Genomic DNA, 16178 nt, shown 5'->3' with positions numbered 1-16178 from the left:
AAGCATTTTGGGGACTGCATCCAGTGTAGCAATCACAACTGGGAGAACCACTGTTGGTTTGCGCCAAAATCTTTGCATTTCAATTTTTAATTCTGGATATTTACTGATTTTTTCATGCTCTTTTTCTTGCCAGGTATTGCTATGTCGATAATGGTCACTTTATATTTTTTTCTGTTACTGTAATATCTGGTGTATTATGCACCAAAACATATATACATACAGTATATTATTCGTATTCGTATTATATATTATTAGTATATTGCTTTTCAACCAAAAAATTCACAAAATGGTTTTCATAGTGAAATAAACTAATGAATAAAATATGAAGAATGAAAAAAATGTGGCCTGAAAATAAAATCCTGTCCAGCTCTGATGCAGCCATGCTAATGAGGTATCCGCAGTATTCTGCAGTGATGGGGCAGAATACCTTGAGGCCTCCTCAAGATAAGGGAACATTTGTTTGCTTACCTTGGGGCTGCATGATGGATGCATTGGCACTGGAAAGTTGAATAGGATCAGGCTCATATTCACTGAATTGGATTCATATTCACTGAATCATGATTTCCTGCACACTGGAGGTAACTGACAGGTAAAATGACCAAAAGCATGCTCCCTTGCTTGTTTCTCCCCAGCCACATGGATTAATATCTTTGATGTCATTGGGCTGCTAACAGTTACTCCTTTTTCCAACAAAGATGTGTTTTTTCTCAAAAAGGTGAATAACTTCTGCATTTTTTAAGCATGAGACTTGGCATAACACATTGCATAGACCTGTTGACAAAATCTTTTAACAGCATTACACTTTTGGTTAATTTGCAACATTATGAAATGCTACTCAAAGACGGGAGGCTGCTTCAAGGAAAGCTCCCTTTCTGTATTTGCTCAGTGCTAATCCACAGAAAAATCCACTGCCAGAAGCCAGACAAAAGACAAATTACATGCCTGTTGAGTAGTTTATTTTTCCAGATGGTCAACCCTCCACTATCATTCACGGCTGAATAAAAGTCTAACTAACACGGCTGAAAACAAGCCCTGCCATGTCGTCCAAGTCAATTTAATACAGAAAAACAGCACAACCTGCACTTTGAAATTATCTGAAAGTTTGATAAGCACTCCTGAAACACATAGGAGTACAACCATACCAGTAGGATGGAATATTTGGTCTCTTCCTAACAAAATAAACTTGTGAAGCTCCCCTAGCATTTCTATTGCCCCTGTTATTTGATCGTTCCTCTGGCTGGGTCACGAAATACAGTTACTTCAGAATATTCTGAGATGAGATCTTTTTCTGATACATTCAGATACAAATATGCTACTTTTAATATGTCATCACGATTTGTATGGCTTTTTCTTATGGCCAGTTTTTCAAGTGTCACATTTAAGTGATTTTCCATTTTTGATTGCCATCTTTAGGAATTGATACTGCTATTTTCAGAAACACAAAGGACCAGTTTTATTAGATTTGATCTGGGGCACTGAGCAGTGAGTTCCGGAAAATAAAACCACCCCCCTCAAATGGAACTTCTCAGTTGGAACCAATTCCAGCTTTACATTTCAAACACGCACTCCCCGACTTACATAAGAGTTGCATTTCCAACACTCTCACACGAGTTGTGTTTTATGTAAGTGGGAATGGGGTTGTGCAAGAACCCCTCCCCACATTCACCACTCTGTAAATCTCACCACTTGCTTTGCTCTGTAAGGTGGGGTCGTTCTGAACTTTCGATCCTTGAACCATAGCAATTTTGTCCCTTGGGCAGACTCTTTAAATGAAAGAGGAAATGTGGGGGCCTGCTGGTAATGGTCCTAGCTTACACAGCAAAGAGAGAGGCAAGATTTACAGAGCTTCGAACAGTCAGTGCAGATGGCTCCTCTTGCACAGGCCAGACTTTACGTGAACGTGAAATTATGTAAGTTGAGGCTTACCTAAGTCGGAGAATGACTGAACATCCTTGTGTTCAAGGATGTGTCTTGATGTATGCACTTGTGTATTTTTCTCTGCCGTAGTAGGAAACTGATCCCGCCCATCTCTTTCCTCTTCTATTATATTTAAATGTTAAAAAATCATATTTGAATGTTAGCTCTGTGCTGTGTCTATCCATTATTATGTTAGGCTATAAAGCATGACATATCTGCTCGCATTGCTGAATGGCAAGACCATTATTACAAAGCTGCCATCCATCATAAGAAACACACCTTTTTAAAAAGAAGAAAAAGAAAATGTAATACTCACTATTCCAAATACTGGTTATAACATTGGTATACAGACTAGGGCAGTGTCTGTATGGATCGGGACCCACTTGGGCTGGAACCCACTTGGTGGGTCATGACCAAATTTCTGGTGGGTTCCACAGAACCTCCAATGAAAACATGGGTGATGGAAAAGTCAGATAACAAAGGGCGCAATCCTAACCTCTTACGTCAGTGCTTTCCAGCACTGACATAAGGGCAGTGCAGCTCTGAGGGAAGGGAACAAACATTCCCTTACTTTGAGGAGGCCTCCGTGAGTGACACCCAACTGCAGGATGCAGCACACGTCCCATTAGCACCGCTATGCCAGTGCTGGAAAACACTGACATAAGGGGTTAGGATTGCGCCTGAATTGTCTCAAGCCCTTAGGCCTGTGGTTTCCAAACTCTCCGGGAGTTTGAAACCCGCAGTAAGTCTTTGCGGGGCGGGGGGAGGCAGCAGGGGCAGGGGGAAGGCAGCAACACGATCCCCAGGATCATGTCGCTCAGGGGGCTGCAGGGACTGGGATGCACCCTTCAGTCCCTGCAGCAGCTGTCCCTGTGTGCGGGGAGCCCCGCAAGAGCACCTGCAGGGCTCCCCAGGTCAGGGAAAGGGAGAGTGGGGCAATCGCACTCCACTTCCACTTTTGCAGAGGCAGAGCAGTTTGCCCCACTCTCCCTTTCCCTGACCTGAGGAGCGCTGCCGAAGGTTGCGCAGGGCTCCCTGCACCCCCCAGGAGGCTGCAGGAGGCTTGGGCAAGTGCACCCAAGCCCCTGCAGCCCCCCTGAGCAGCGCAATCCTGCAGATCATGCTGCCGCCTTCCCCTGTCTCCTGCCTGCCCCTGCCCCTTAAGGGGACAGAGGCCAGGACCCACAGGCTGGCGCGTCGCGATGCCCCAGTTTGAATACCACTGCCTTAGGCTATTCAAAAATCATATAGCTACTAACTATCCTGCAGTTTTCAAGCTTGTGTAAATACAGGGAGATAAATGTTTGAGCGTCTTTTTCCTGGTGTGTGTGTTTTTTTTTCTTCTAAGTCCATCAATGACAGATAGTGGGGGCAGGTGAAGTCTGGGTCACATAACTAAGCCCCTCAAGCCTTAAGGGTAATCTTTTTTTGGCAAATAAATAAATACTTTTAAATTAATAAATAAAAGTAAAATAAAGTACTCTTGATAAAGTATTAATAAATAAAAATTTAATAATAGATAAAAGTTCTAGATCACCTAGGTGTGTCCTGATAGAGAACATTGTTAAAAAGTGGGTCCTGATGCTAAAACATTTGAGAGCCACTGGATGCTTATTACCTTAGTTACAAATTATAGATCTGGGTTTTTCACTTAGAATTAAATTTTAGCCTTCCTTTATTGATATACAACACTGACAATTCTAGCCCCTATGCTGCCCAGAGCCAGAACCACAGGGCGCTGCCCCCCTCCAAGTGCTGCCCCCCGCCATCCAGGAGCTTTCAGAGGGCCAGGGAGACTACACACGACCTCCCCGGCTCTCCAAAGGCCCCTGGACAGGGGTGGGGAAGGCAGCAGGAGGGCAAGGAAAATGGCACTACCCCCAGAGGTGTGGCGCTCTGGGGCATTTGCCCCCCTTGTCTCCCCCCAGGAACACCAATGATGTGCAATGAGGCAGCAGGACAGTGTGTATGCTGTGATGAGTCTTCCACATAAGCTGTACCTTGCCATGCATTGGCCCTCTTGGCTTTGAAGTAAATTCCTACGTGCCTTATAAAAGCCTATGTAAGAATAAGTCTCGCTGATGTCGATGGCTCTTATTTCCAGATAGGTGTGACTAAGATCGCCTTGTCAGTCACTTTGTACAAGATAAGCATTAGATAAGTGAAAAGATGTTAAATTCCATTTCTCTTCCTCATTTCTTGTTCTAGAAAGCTGGTCACTGGTAGATCATGTTCACAGAAGAACAAGATTGTAATTTTAATTTTTAAGTATGGTACTGATTATTTGGGAAACGTCTGAGCAAACATTAATTATAAACTGCAGCATTTTCCAGACAGGAAACTGCAGACACAATATCAGCATACTCTTTGGTTATTTAGGAGAGGTTGGGGTATCTGGCACATGACAACAGCTGTGCAAGTGACAGATTTGCATCACAAGGACCTATAGTGGTGCCTGTTCTAGCAGCAGAATCCCAGCCACCATCTCAAAATCCAGGCATTTCATAGATTTGTAACAATAAAATACAGGCACCATAGGGGTTATGTTCTCAAAAAACCAGAGCATATTTCAAAAACAGATAAATTAAAAATCAAAAGGAAAGACACACAAAGCGGCCAAACATGCAGGACTGTGGGGAAGTTATTTCAAAAATTAGCATGTGTAAATTAAGGTTTGGTATTAATTTGCAAAAATGTGTAAATCAAACCAGTGTAAAATGAAAGATACCTGGACAGGTAAATGTACAGTCTGCCTTATTCTGATGCCAACCATGGTCTATTTAACTGAGCAGTGCCTGGCAGTGGTCCTCCAGCATGGGTGTTTCTCATCAATCACTACCTGATCCTCCAGAGCTGGAGATGCCAGAGGACTGACCTTCCCCTCACTCTAGTGCAACGCATGTGCTCTGCCACCAAGCTATGGCTCCTCCACAGTATATGTGATGTATAGACAGGTATTTTCATGAATTCATCACAGTGGCATTAATCCTTCTATGTTTTATGTAGGGCTTCTCCTGTTTCTCATTCAGGTGTTATCTTGAGCAAATCAGCTATGGCAAACATTTTAGCACCAGGATCCACTTTTAAAATGACACTGTTTCACTTTACCAGCCACTCAGTTTTTATCCTTTTTACTAAGGTGGGAGGACCACCTTCTGTAGCATTTGTTGAGCTCCATGTTCATTGGATAGGTACCATTCTGGTGGAGTTGTATTCTTTTTGGCCTGTCCTTCAAAGTGGACCAAGGCATATTCACCTGATCATGAGTAAACATGCATGTGCGGCTACATTTCAGTTTCCATAAAGCTCAATACATTGTCCTTGTCAGCTTATCAGTTTCGTGACCCACCCAAAATTGGGTTGCAACCCACTGGTGGGCCCCAACCCACAGTTTGGGAACTACTGAACTATGGCACTGAAAGGAACTAAAGCTGCCTTTCAGAGCCAGTTGCAGACACTCCACCCTGCAAATTCAGATCTGAGTTCACATTGAAGCAAACAAATCACCCAAACTGTTTCATGGGCTCAAAGGGGTATATTTCATTTCAGTTCTAGCAGATCAGCCTGATGCACAAAGACCATAATGTGTTACTTTTCCTGTTGAACCTCACTTTTCAAAAAAAAAAAGTTAAGGCTTTCTGACCTTAGTGTTTTCACTGTAGTATTATATAAAATCAACATGTCTTTGAGATCCCTTCTAATCTTTCTTTTCATTTACTTTCCTCCGTGTCCAGAGATTATAGTGAAATGTGTCAGGCAAATGCATTTCATGTTGCATTCTTCAGCCATTCTTAAATATGACACTTCAGTTCCACGCTCAGTGCAGGAGATACACCCGTGGACCATAGCAACCTTTAAAAGAAGCATGAGATAAGGTGACAATTTCAGAAACATTGTGATTTGGTTTTGCAACAGAACAGAACAATGTGCTAATCAAATGCACAGAAAGTAAGGCTCTGGGAAGGACTGTCCAATGTGCAAGCAGTCAATTGTCAAAGGTTTAGGCTGCAGTTCTATACACACTTAACTGGGGACAAGCCCAGCTGAAGATAGTTTGACTTACTTCTGAGTAAACATGCATACGCTTGTGCTGTTATGTTTAGGGATAAGTTTCACTGAACTCAGTAGCATTTCCTTTGGAATAAAGCTCCATAGGATTAGCCTGGACAAGTCTTGAAAGATTCCTTGTCTATGAGAGCTTGTTTTAAAAAATAAAATACAAACTGTTAAGTAATAATGACCTCAGTGTAGGACATTTTCTGGGGATTAACCCCCTGCCAGTTATTGTTAATCCTCAGGAAATGCTCCAAACCTTGCTTATTGCTATTCTAAACTGAACAAGAAGGACTATAGGTGGATAGATTGCTTTTCCAGCCTACCCTGTTCCCTTTGAGCAGACTTGCACATTCAAGTCAGGCATAAGGAAAATGGGAGCTGTCAAGGTGCCTAGCAGAGGTCTGAAGGATGGCTTCTGCTTACACTTGAGCCAGGTGAGACAACCAAGCAAGATAAACCAGTGTTGTCCAACAAGAAAGGGAGACCTGAATTCAAATTCCCACTCAACCCTGAAGCTCACTTGGTGGCCTTGGGCCTATCACCAACTCTCAGCTAACTGTCTTAACATGCTTATTCTAAGGATAAGAACATAAGAAGAACCCTACTGGATCTAGTCCAGCCTCCTGTATTTCAGTGGCCCACCAGATGCCTCTGGGAACACAAAGACAACAAGGTAACTATACCCTGTTGCTCCTGCCTTGCATTTGGCATTTGGAGATAGGTTGGTTGGCAACCTTCAGTCTCGAAAGACTATGGTATAAGCCTACAGCACCCGGTATTCCCAGGCGGTCTCCCATCCAAGTACTAACCAGGTCTGACCCTGCTTAGCTTCCAAGATCAGATGAGATCAAGCATGTGTAAGGTAACAGGAGATAGGCTGTCTCTGAAACCCAATTGTTGCATACAGTCATCATGACTTGTAACCTGTGATGGACTTTTCCTCCATAAATCTGTCCAATCCCCTTTTAAAGGCATCTAGACCAGGTGCCATCACAATGCCCTGTGGCAAGAAGTTCCACATAATGATTGTATATTAATTACATACTAGGTTAAGAAATATTTCCTTTTGTCTGTTCTACTTCCCCTGCCCATCAATTTTAGTGGATGCCTCCTGGTTCTTGTCTTGTGTGACTGGCTTGACAAGGCTGGCTGGCAACCCTCCCTGGCTGGACATGGTGCAGGATTCATAAGGCTTGTCCTTTGGGTCTGACCAGCCCAGCTGCCTCAACCTTTCATGGGTTAGCTATGACATGCTTGCTTAGACTTGGCACTAAGTTTGGCCTCAAATCAGATGGTACGCCCAATAAGGCCCCGGGGGAGGTAGACAGCTAGGACTGTTTCCCTCAAATACCCACACAATTTTCCTTGCAGATGCCCTGCTGCAATTCATTAAAATGAATAAAGGGGCCCAATGAAATCCAAGCTGTTATCTGGTGTCATTATTTGGTGGATGCGAGGATGAAAGAAGGGTCACATCACAATGGTAGCTACCTTCCTGAAAGCAGCCTGTCAAGCCTTGCTGCACAGTGCTGTGTGATGCTTTGGACAGCTGAAAATGAAGTAAAGACAAAGGGCATCTCTGCCTCACTCCAGGAGTCACAAAGTCACATAGAATGGCCCACACTACTTATTGGACTCTGAGGGAATGTTCTGAGGGAATGATCAGGGCATGGCAAGCTGGGGGATCTTCACCAGCTGTGTTTCTGGGATTGGGGTTAATTATTTGGGGATATGTATTCTATGTGTGTTCACTTTCCCAAACCCTTAAAGCAGTGGTTCTCAAACTCTCTGGGAGAGTTTGAGAGCCACTAAGTACTTGCGTGGGTGGGTGGGGGGGAAGCAGTGTGGGCAGGGGGAAGGCAGTGGCGCGATCCCCTGGATCACGCCGCCCAGGGGGGCTGCAGGGGCTTGGTTGCACTAAAGCGGAAGTGGAGCGTGATCGCTCCGCATTTACTTTCATTGCTGCGGGGAGCCCTGCTGCAGGTCGTGCCGGGCTCCCCGCAGCTTGGGGAGGCTGCAGGAGGCTAGGGTAAGTGCACCCAAGCCCCTGCAGCCCCCCTGGGTGGTGCGATCCTGGGGATTGCGCCGCTGCCTCCTCCCTGCCTCCAGGCTGCCTCCGCCCCTTAAGGGGGCAGAGGCCAGGGCTCATAGGCTGGGGCGTCGCGATGCCCCAGTTTGAAAAGCCTTGCCTTAAAGTAATCAAGAGTGGTCTGGCAGACCAGGTAGCACCACCATCTTGCACCCACCAACTGGTGTTATATAATCTTGTCTTCTTCCTCTGGATATACAGGCATCCCCCTGTATCTGTGAGGGATATGTTCCAGGCCCCCCCCCCACCGATATGAAAACTGCAGAAACAGAAAACACCCCCCCCCATGACTACTAATAGGGGTGTTGAAAATTGTTTTATTTTTTTGCAGATCTTGTGATTTGAAAGGCAGAAAGCGGTGTTATGTGTTTTTTATTCCAAGTTCTCATTTTTTATTAATTTTAAACACTTTAAAAGTGTACTAGGTAGGTAACAGAGTGTCAGCAGATGCAGTAACAGTATTATTTCTGACTGAAAAAGTAATCTATTTTAATTTCTGGAAAATATCTTAAACACCAAAATGTGGTGTTACGTGCTTTTATTTAGATATTTTAAACACAAAATGGCAGCATTTTGTGTTTCTAATGTTTTTAACAAAAAAAAAAAAACCAACAAAAAAACACTTCTACCTATTAACTTCATTTTGGGCCCAATCCTATCCAGTAAGGTGATGATGCAGCCATGCCAATGGAGCAGTCAGAGGCCTCCTCAAGGTAAGGGAATGTTTGTTCCTTTACCTCAAGGCTGCAGTGTGGCTGCATGGGCACTGGAAAGTTGGACAGGATTGGGCCCTTACATTCTTACCACTGGCACCAAGCAAAAATGTTTTTTTTTTTCCCTTTTATAGGACCTTTGCTTCTTGAGAGGAAAGCTATGGTAAGCCTTGACGACTTAATGAAAAGCCGAGACATCACTTTGTCAACAAAGTTTGTATAGTCAAAGCTATGGTTTACCCAGTAGTAATATACGGCTGTGAGAGCTGGCCCATAAGGAGGACTGAGCATCAAAGAATAGGTGCTTTTGAATTATGGTGTTGCAGAAGACTTTTGAGAGTCCTCTGGACTACAGAGAGATCAAATCAGTCAATCTTAAAGGAAATCAACCTTGACTGTTCATTGGAAGGACAGATGCTGAAACTGAAGCTTAAATACTTTGGTCAAGGGAGGACTCTTCAGAAAAGACCCTGATGCTGGGGAAAACTGAAGGAAAAAGGAGAAGGGGACTGCAGAGGATGAGATGGTTAGATAGTGTCACGGAGGCAATGAACATGAACTTGGATGAACTCCAGAAGTTAGCGGTAGACAAGGGGGCCTGGCGTGCTGTGGTCCATGGGGTCACAAAGAGTCGGACATGGCTTAACAACTGAACAAGACCAACAAATAAGCATGCAAGCATATAGCAGGATGAGCAGGCAGGCAGCCTGAACAGCAGATTTTCAGTAGTGTAACATTTTACTTTATAAATTGTGCGACCTTAAGGTGTCAGCCCAAAAGTGCTTTAATATTCAGCAACACTGTGATACAGGTAAACATAAGAGTTTAGCAAGATTTGCCTTCACTGAAAACAGGCAATGTCTCCTTTTTGAGAGAGCTTCTTCTTCACCTGCAGGTTCATCAGATATCTAGTCAGAATTGTGTAAGGATCTCTGTATAATAATGGTTACTTCAAATATTCCCTTAAAGAAATTAAATAGTGGTAGCCTCAGATGTTTCTTGGAGAAGTACACTACTCACCCGATTCCAAATGAATCAACTCTAAGGAAAAACTGCATCTCTGCTTGCTACAAAGATGTGTTAGGAAAGATAATGCTACCCCTGCTAACTGGGTAAGAGGCACTTTTTCAAGTGGGTGCTTCTCTTTTTAGCAGGGGGAGAGTAACTAGTCCACCTCACCTCAGCAGTGTCTTTTCTAGTGACTGTCTGCTGGTGTTCTTTTTCATCTTTTTACATTGTGAGCCCTTTTGGGACAGGGAGCCATTCGTTATTGGATTTTTCTCTGTAAACCACTTTGTGAACTTTTAGTTGAAAAGTGGTATAAAAATAGTTAATAAATAATAATAATAATATCTATTGTTGACAACAATATGATATGAGTTTCAGTAGATGAAAAAGTGATAGAAAAGGAAGCTATAGGTAATATTATTAGCACTCTGGAATGCAACAAGCCTAGAGAGAAGTATTTATTCTGACCTATGAAACTCCACAAAAAATAAACAATTCCACTATTGTGTCACTTTGGTGATTCTATGAAACTAATCTGGTCGGATGGTGTAAAAAGGGGGAAACATCCTCCTCTTTGTAAGACACCACTCCATACATGACTAAGGGCGCAATCCTAACCCCTTATGTCAGTGCTTTTCAGCACTGGCATAGCAGTACCAATGGGACATGTGCTGCATCCTGCAGCTGGGTGTCACTCACGGAGTCCTCCTCAAAGTAAGGGAATGTTTTTTCCCTTACCTCAGAGCTGCATTGCCCTTAGTGCTGGAAAGCACTGACATAAGGGGTTAGGATTGCATCCTAAGGCAACCAAGGGACAGGTAGCCCAATCCTGAGCTGACCAAAAATGGCTGCCACTTCATCCAGTACACTCCAGGCAGCCACCACTTCTCCTCAGAAGAAGGGAACTTTAGTCCCCAAAGGTTGCCGTAGAATAAAGAGCCTCCATGTAGGGCGGGACGCCCAACCCAGAGGCTCAGAATCTGGTGGGGCAAAGCTCCACTGGTCCCGCCTCCATGCCGTCCCGCTCCCTTCCCCAGTACGCCTTCTCCTACCCTCTCCCCACCCTCCCCCCATGCACCTATCTACCTCTCCACTGCCCGGCAGTCTGAGTAGTAGCCAAGCGGTGGAGCTCTGGTGCTCCAGCAGCGCTAGCCCAGCACTGGGCTAGATCTGGCACTCCATGGAGGGCTGCCAACATGCATTACACAGTGAGCCAGTGCACACTGAATAGGATTGGGCCCTTAAACTTCTTTATCCAGAAATGATCCATATCATGTGACTTGCACGTGGTTCACACAATGTGGCTGAAGAGATCAAAAGCAACTATCCTGATGTAGGTAATTTCAAATGGGAACAAAATGTTCCTTAAAATTCCACTTCGAATACACAAGTTCAAAGAAATTGCTCCTACTTTGGCTCTTCCTTCCCAACCTGTTCTGATGTGTTGGGGCCTTCACTGAATGAGGCTAATGCATTAGTTCACAAGTTATGATTCCTTCCAGCAGAACATGTCCACTTCTGATGTCTGTGAAATAGACTTCTGAAGTCTGTGACATTGAGGTCTGTTAAATTGAGGGCTCACTGTATCATAATGATGAATGCTGGAACACAACTTGGACACTGATTGAGATACAAGAGCCAAGAGGCTTCAACCTAGGAGGAATAAGCAGAGAGCCTAAGTCTTTCTCATTCAGTTAGAAAACTGGACAAAGAAGACCCTCCCCCCCCCATCAAAGATCTCAGTGAGGAGCCAAGAGTCATGTTAGGCTCCCAAGTGGAACCCCTTTGGCCTGCAGGAGACCTTCCAATCAGGGAAAGTAAGAGCAGGACTCTAAGAAATGATAACAGGGCAATTTTAACAAGTTTTATTTTTTAGAAAAACAACAAGCAAGGCACTTGATGCAAGGGAGGGCACCAGGATGAGGTTTCTTGTTATCTGGTGTGCTCCCTGGGGCATTTGGTGGGCTGCTGTGAGATACAGGAAGCTGGACTAGATGGGCCTATGGCCTGATCCAGTGGGGCTGTTCTTATGTTCTTATGTTCACTTTGTCTACGTTTCAAACAAACAGTTAAATATCAGGAATTTTTCAAACGTATTATTTGAGGCAAACAAGGGATTCAACTTTTGTTGCCTGAGCACAAAAACACTTTCAACACTCCCAAGGTATATAATGTATCTCTTCTGAGTGAGTTCTATGAAGGCTCATAAAATTATCACTCTGACCGAATCACTTTCTACACTCCTGTCACTTACAGGTTTTTCCTCTGTGTGGGCTCTCTCATGGATCCTAAACTGATCACTTGCACTGAAGCTTATTCCACACTTCTGGCATTTGTAGGGTTTCTCCTCTGTGTAAGTGATGTAATGGCACATAAGGTTGCTGCTGTCACTGAAGCTCTTTCCACACTCTTGGCACTTACAGGGCTTCTACCCTGTGTGTGTTCTCTCATGGATCTTAAGTTCAGAAAGAACTGCAACTGAAGTTCTTTCCACACTTCTGGCACTTATAGGGTTTCTCCCATGTGGGTTCTCTCATGGATCTTAAGATTACTATTCCAATTGAAGTTCATTCCACACTCCTGGCACATATAGGGTTTCTCCCCTGTGTGGGTTCTCTCATGGTAGTTAAGATTACCATTCTGAGTGAAGCACTTTCCACACTCTTGGCACTTATAGAGCTTCTCCCCCGTGTGGGTTCTGTGATGGAGTATAAGTTTTCTGCTGCCCCTAAAGCTCTTTCCACACTCGTGGCACTTATAGGGTTTCTATCCTATATGGTTTCTCTTATGGACCTCAAGCTCCCCACTCCAACTGAAACTCCACACACCTAGCATTTATAGAGCTTCTCCCCTTTATGGATTCTGTGAAAGCATACAAGGCTGTTGCTAACACTGAAGCTCTTTCCACACTCCTGGCACTTATAGGGTTTCTCCCCTGTGTGGGTTCTCTCATGGATCTTAAGTCTACCATTCCGACGGAAGTTCTTTCCACACTTCTGGCACTTATAGGGTTTCTCCCCTGTGTGGGTTCTCTCATGGCACTTAAGATTAACATACTGAGTGAAGCACTTTCCACACTCCTGGCACTTATAGGGTTTCTCCCATGTGTGGGTTATCTCATGGCACTTAAGATTAACATAACCCGTGTGGGTTTTGTGATGGAGTATAAGGTCTCTGCTGCCACTAAAGCTCTTTCCACACTCCTGGCACTTATAGGGCTTCTCCCCCATGTGGGTTCTGTGCTGGAGTATAAGGTTGCTGCTGTCACTACAGCAGGCTCCTTGCTGTTGAGTCTGCTCCCTATTTCTTCCAATCTGGTCCCAAACCAATGCTGTTGAAATAAGAAAAGAAATGTAGCGAAAGACCAAAGGAAGAAGCTACAGCTAATTGGTGAAATCATAAGCCCTTTTTGTGTGACCAGAACTAGGACCCAGAAAAGCCACAATAACCCTTAACTGCAAGCCCACCATTATATCTTCTGGGCACTGCTACAGACTGTTACCGGGTGCTGATTTTCAGACACACATTAACATGCACGTAGAGGGGACCGTGTGCTGTGGCCAGTGACACAGCTCAATGGTTCAGAAGGAAGAGGGAGGGGTGGATGAAGGTGCCGCAAACAATCTTTTACTGTGATGATAATGTTACAAAAAGAGAGAAGGAGAATCAAAATCAAAAAGCTATTCATTGTCTGTGAGCTGTTCATATGGCTCAGCCCTAAACCTTAGTGGTTGCTCTCTACAGAGGTCAAGGCAGGTATGAGGAAATCCTTACCAGGGAGAAAAAAAGAGCATACTGGCTTGGAGCATATAGGCTTGGAGGCTGAAAACAAGGGAGAGAAAAGGAGGGGAAGAAGGGTGAAAAGGAAAAGGTAAGCAAGTGGTTACCAGTCCTGGGATTGGCACACTGGCCCTTGGGAGTGGGTGAAATGAACAATCACAATGGCAACAAGGCCGGCAGATGATCAAAGGAGAAAAGAACAAAAGAAAGAAGAGTCTAGTGACAGCTTTTATGTCTTTTTTTTCTCCTTTAAGATACTATGAACACACGTGATCTGGAGACGCATGGTATGTGAGGACAAAAACGAATGAAGATATGTGATTAGTAGCAGTTCTTTGGAGTGTTACATGTTACATGTGTGCTTATTCAATTCTGGACTACATGTATCCAATAATGCATGACTGGTGGGGCATTCTCCACCTGTTAACACCCATGCTCTGGAGATGCATAGCAAATTTACACATGCCTCAAACATGCATGTCTAGGGGTCTTGTAGTCTTTTTGTGATCCACAGGCCCATAAACTGTCACTGTAAGAAGAAAAGGGGATAGATAGTATAGGTAGGTATAAAAATTTTACTTACCTCCCTGGCCACTGCCTGGCCCACCATAGGACTCCTCAGATCTACACCAGCTCTATAGCTGGCATACATATATCTAAAGCACCAGAGGGGCATGTCAGACCCAGAATGAAAGCATCAGTAGGTATGTCAGACCCACCAAGATCTTCCCCATCCTGCCGCACATCTAAACTTGATCCACCACCAGCAGAACCCGTCCAGCAGCCAGTCTGCAGTGCACTGCTTGCAAATTCCCCCAAATCCTGCTTGAGTCAGCACCAGCACCAGAGTCCTGGGTCTCCAAGAGGATATTTCACAAAGGAGAAGTTAGGAAAGTGAATCAATTCCTGCTCTTGAGAAGAGGTGTACCCTATTATTAGGTTTTTGGGGCTACCTGTAAAGGGTGGGGAGGAGATCAATTCTACCATACAGCTGAATGCCTACAATTAACATTTAACTAACAAAGGAAAAACTTGCACTGCTTTCTGCATGGGGGGGGGACAGATTGGGAGGCAATAGGTCTCCTCAGAAAGTCTGAGGAAAGGGGGCATGCTGGCTACTATTGGAAGCGGTAGCATCCAGTGCAAGTTGCCAGGTGCCACCTGCTCCCACTGTCACATCCTCAGCCTTCCCATCATTCCACCCTCTCTTCATCCCATTCCACCTTCCCCATGCCCTGTTCCACCTTCTCTGCTGATCTAACTTCATTGGCGGGCATTCTTGAGTCCCACCACTGGTGACAGGGCTGCTCTAGCAACACTGCCTGCACTGTAGAAGCGCACAGCTCCATATGCTATCACAAGGCCTTTATTGATAGACTAAAGCACACTCCACCACAAGAATGCTAGTTCCACTGGGAGGAGGGGGTTAGAACTGGGCCATTAATGATCTTTCATATAACCTTCTTTTGTAGCTTAATGGGCCTTGATGACTTATCCCAAGCCCCGACTGCTTCATCAGCAGTCGTACTCATCAAGCAAGTGTACTCCTTGATTGAATTTGGCCATGGAGTTGTTGAGGCTATCTCTGGTTTGAGAACATTCTTTTATGTTGCTAACAACTTTGTTTATTCCAAGTCAGGAAATTCCCAGGTGTGGCTTTTGTTCACAGGATCAAATATGTTGTGTAAGCAAGGTGGAGCACCCATGAAATTTGTTTCTTTCACATTTTTGACCTGATTTTGGAGGGGGGTGGTGATTGCTCTGACAATAGAGGCCCAAATTCTAACCAACTTTTCAGCACTAGCATAACTGTGCCAGTGGGACGTGTGCTGCATCCTGCAGTTGAGGGGCACTCATGGAGGCCTCCTCAAGAGAAGGGAATGTTTGTTTCCTTACCTAGGAGCTGCATTGCCCTTATGTCGGTGCTGGAAAGTGGGTTAGGATTGCGCCCTAAAAGTGTGGCCTTTCTCTAGGCCTCTGGGAACTGAGGCATGCCATCAGGCCACTTGCTGCTGTCATGCTGCTGGCCTGGGTTTCATCAGCCAACATTGGACCTGAAGGATCAGTCACCATCATTGCATAAACTTCTTAGAGCCTTCCACAAACTACAATTCCCAGGATCTTATAAGAAAAGCCATCAAAGCAGTATGGTTGGCAACCTTCAGTCTCGAAAGACTATGGTATAAGCCTACAGCACCGGGTATTCCCAAGCGGTCTCCCATCCAAGTACTAACCAGGCCTGACCCTGCTTAGCTTCCAAGATCAGATGAGATCAGGCATGTGCAGGGTAACACGCTGAATGCTGTTATAAGCCTGCAACAAAGCTATTTTCCTCCTTCTCTGTTTTGTACTCCAACCTCTCACTCAAGGAAAGACATTTTTCATCCCTCTACATTCAATTTCCAAAGTCACCCAAAGACCTGTCCCCCGGTGTTCTCCCATCTGTGCTCTCAATGCCACTTCACTATTTATACAGGAATACTTATGCTGTTTTTCTCTCGGGCATGTTCTGTACACAGGAGAGCCCAAACACAGGGGGAAGTGCCCTCCAAAACACGCGTGCCTCCCTCAAAGGATAGCCAAGGGGCTTCCAGCTAATTTATAGCACCATCTCA

At 44.7% G+C, this 16178-nt stretch overlaps 1 protein-coding gene and 1 pseudogene across 1 annotated transcript in view; both read right to left on the bottom strand.

Annotated features, from left to right (window-relative positions):
• DMRTA1 (DMRT like family A1) overlaps positions 1 to 13013 on the bottom strand; it is a 32556-nt gene extending 19543 nt beyond the window's left edge. Inside the window, exons 1-3 of the mRNA XM_066612598.1 lie at positions 12660 to 13013; positions 12336 to 12549; positions 12038 to 12192 (exon numbers count right to left, since the gene is read on the bottom strand). Coding sequence (XP_066468695.1) covers positions 12038 to 12192; positions 12336 to 12549; positions 12660 to 13013 — 723 coding nt within the window. The remainder of the gene's footprint in view (positions 1 to 12037; positions 12193 to 12335; positions 12550 to 12659) is intronic.
• Positions 13014 to 15748: 2735 nt separating this feature from the next.
• Positions 15749 to 15866, bottom strand: LOC136643099 (5S ribosomal RNA; annotated as a pseudogene).
• Positions 15867 to 16178: the final 312 nt, after the last annotated feature.

The sequence above is a fragment of the Tiliqua scincoides genome, chromosome 2 (assembly GCF_035046505.1).
Source record: "Tiliqua scincoides isolate rTilSci1 chromosome 2, rTilSci1.hap2, whole genome shotgun sequence".
In the NCBI taxonomy this organism is placed as follows: Eukaryota; Metazoa; Chordata; class Lepidosauria; order Squamata; family Scincidae; genus Tiliqua; species Tiliqua scincoides.
Note: the sequence above shows the minus strand (reverse complement) of the source record. Positions and strands in the feature narration are given on the sequence as shown.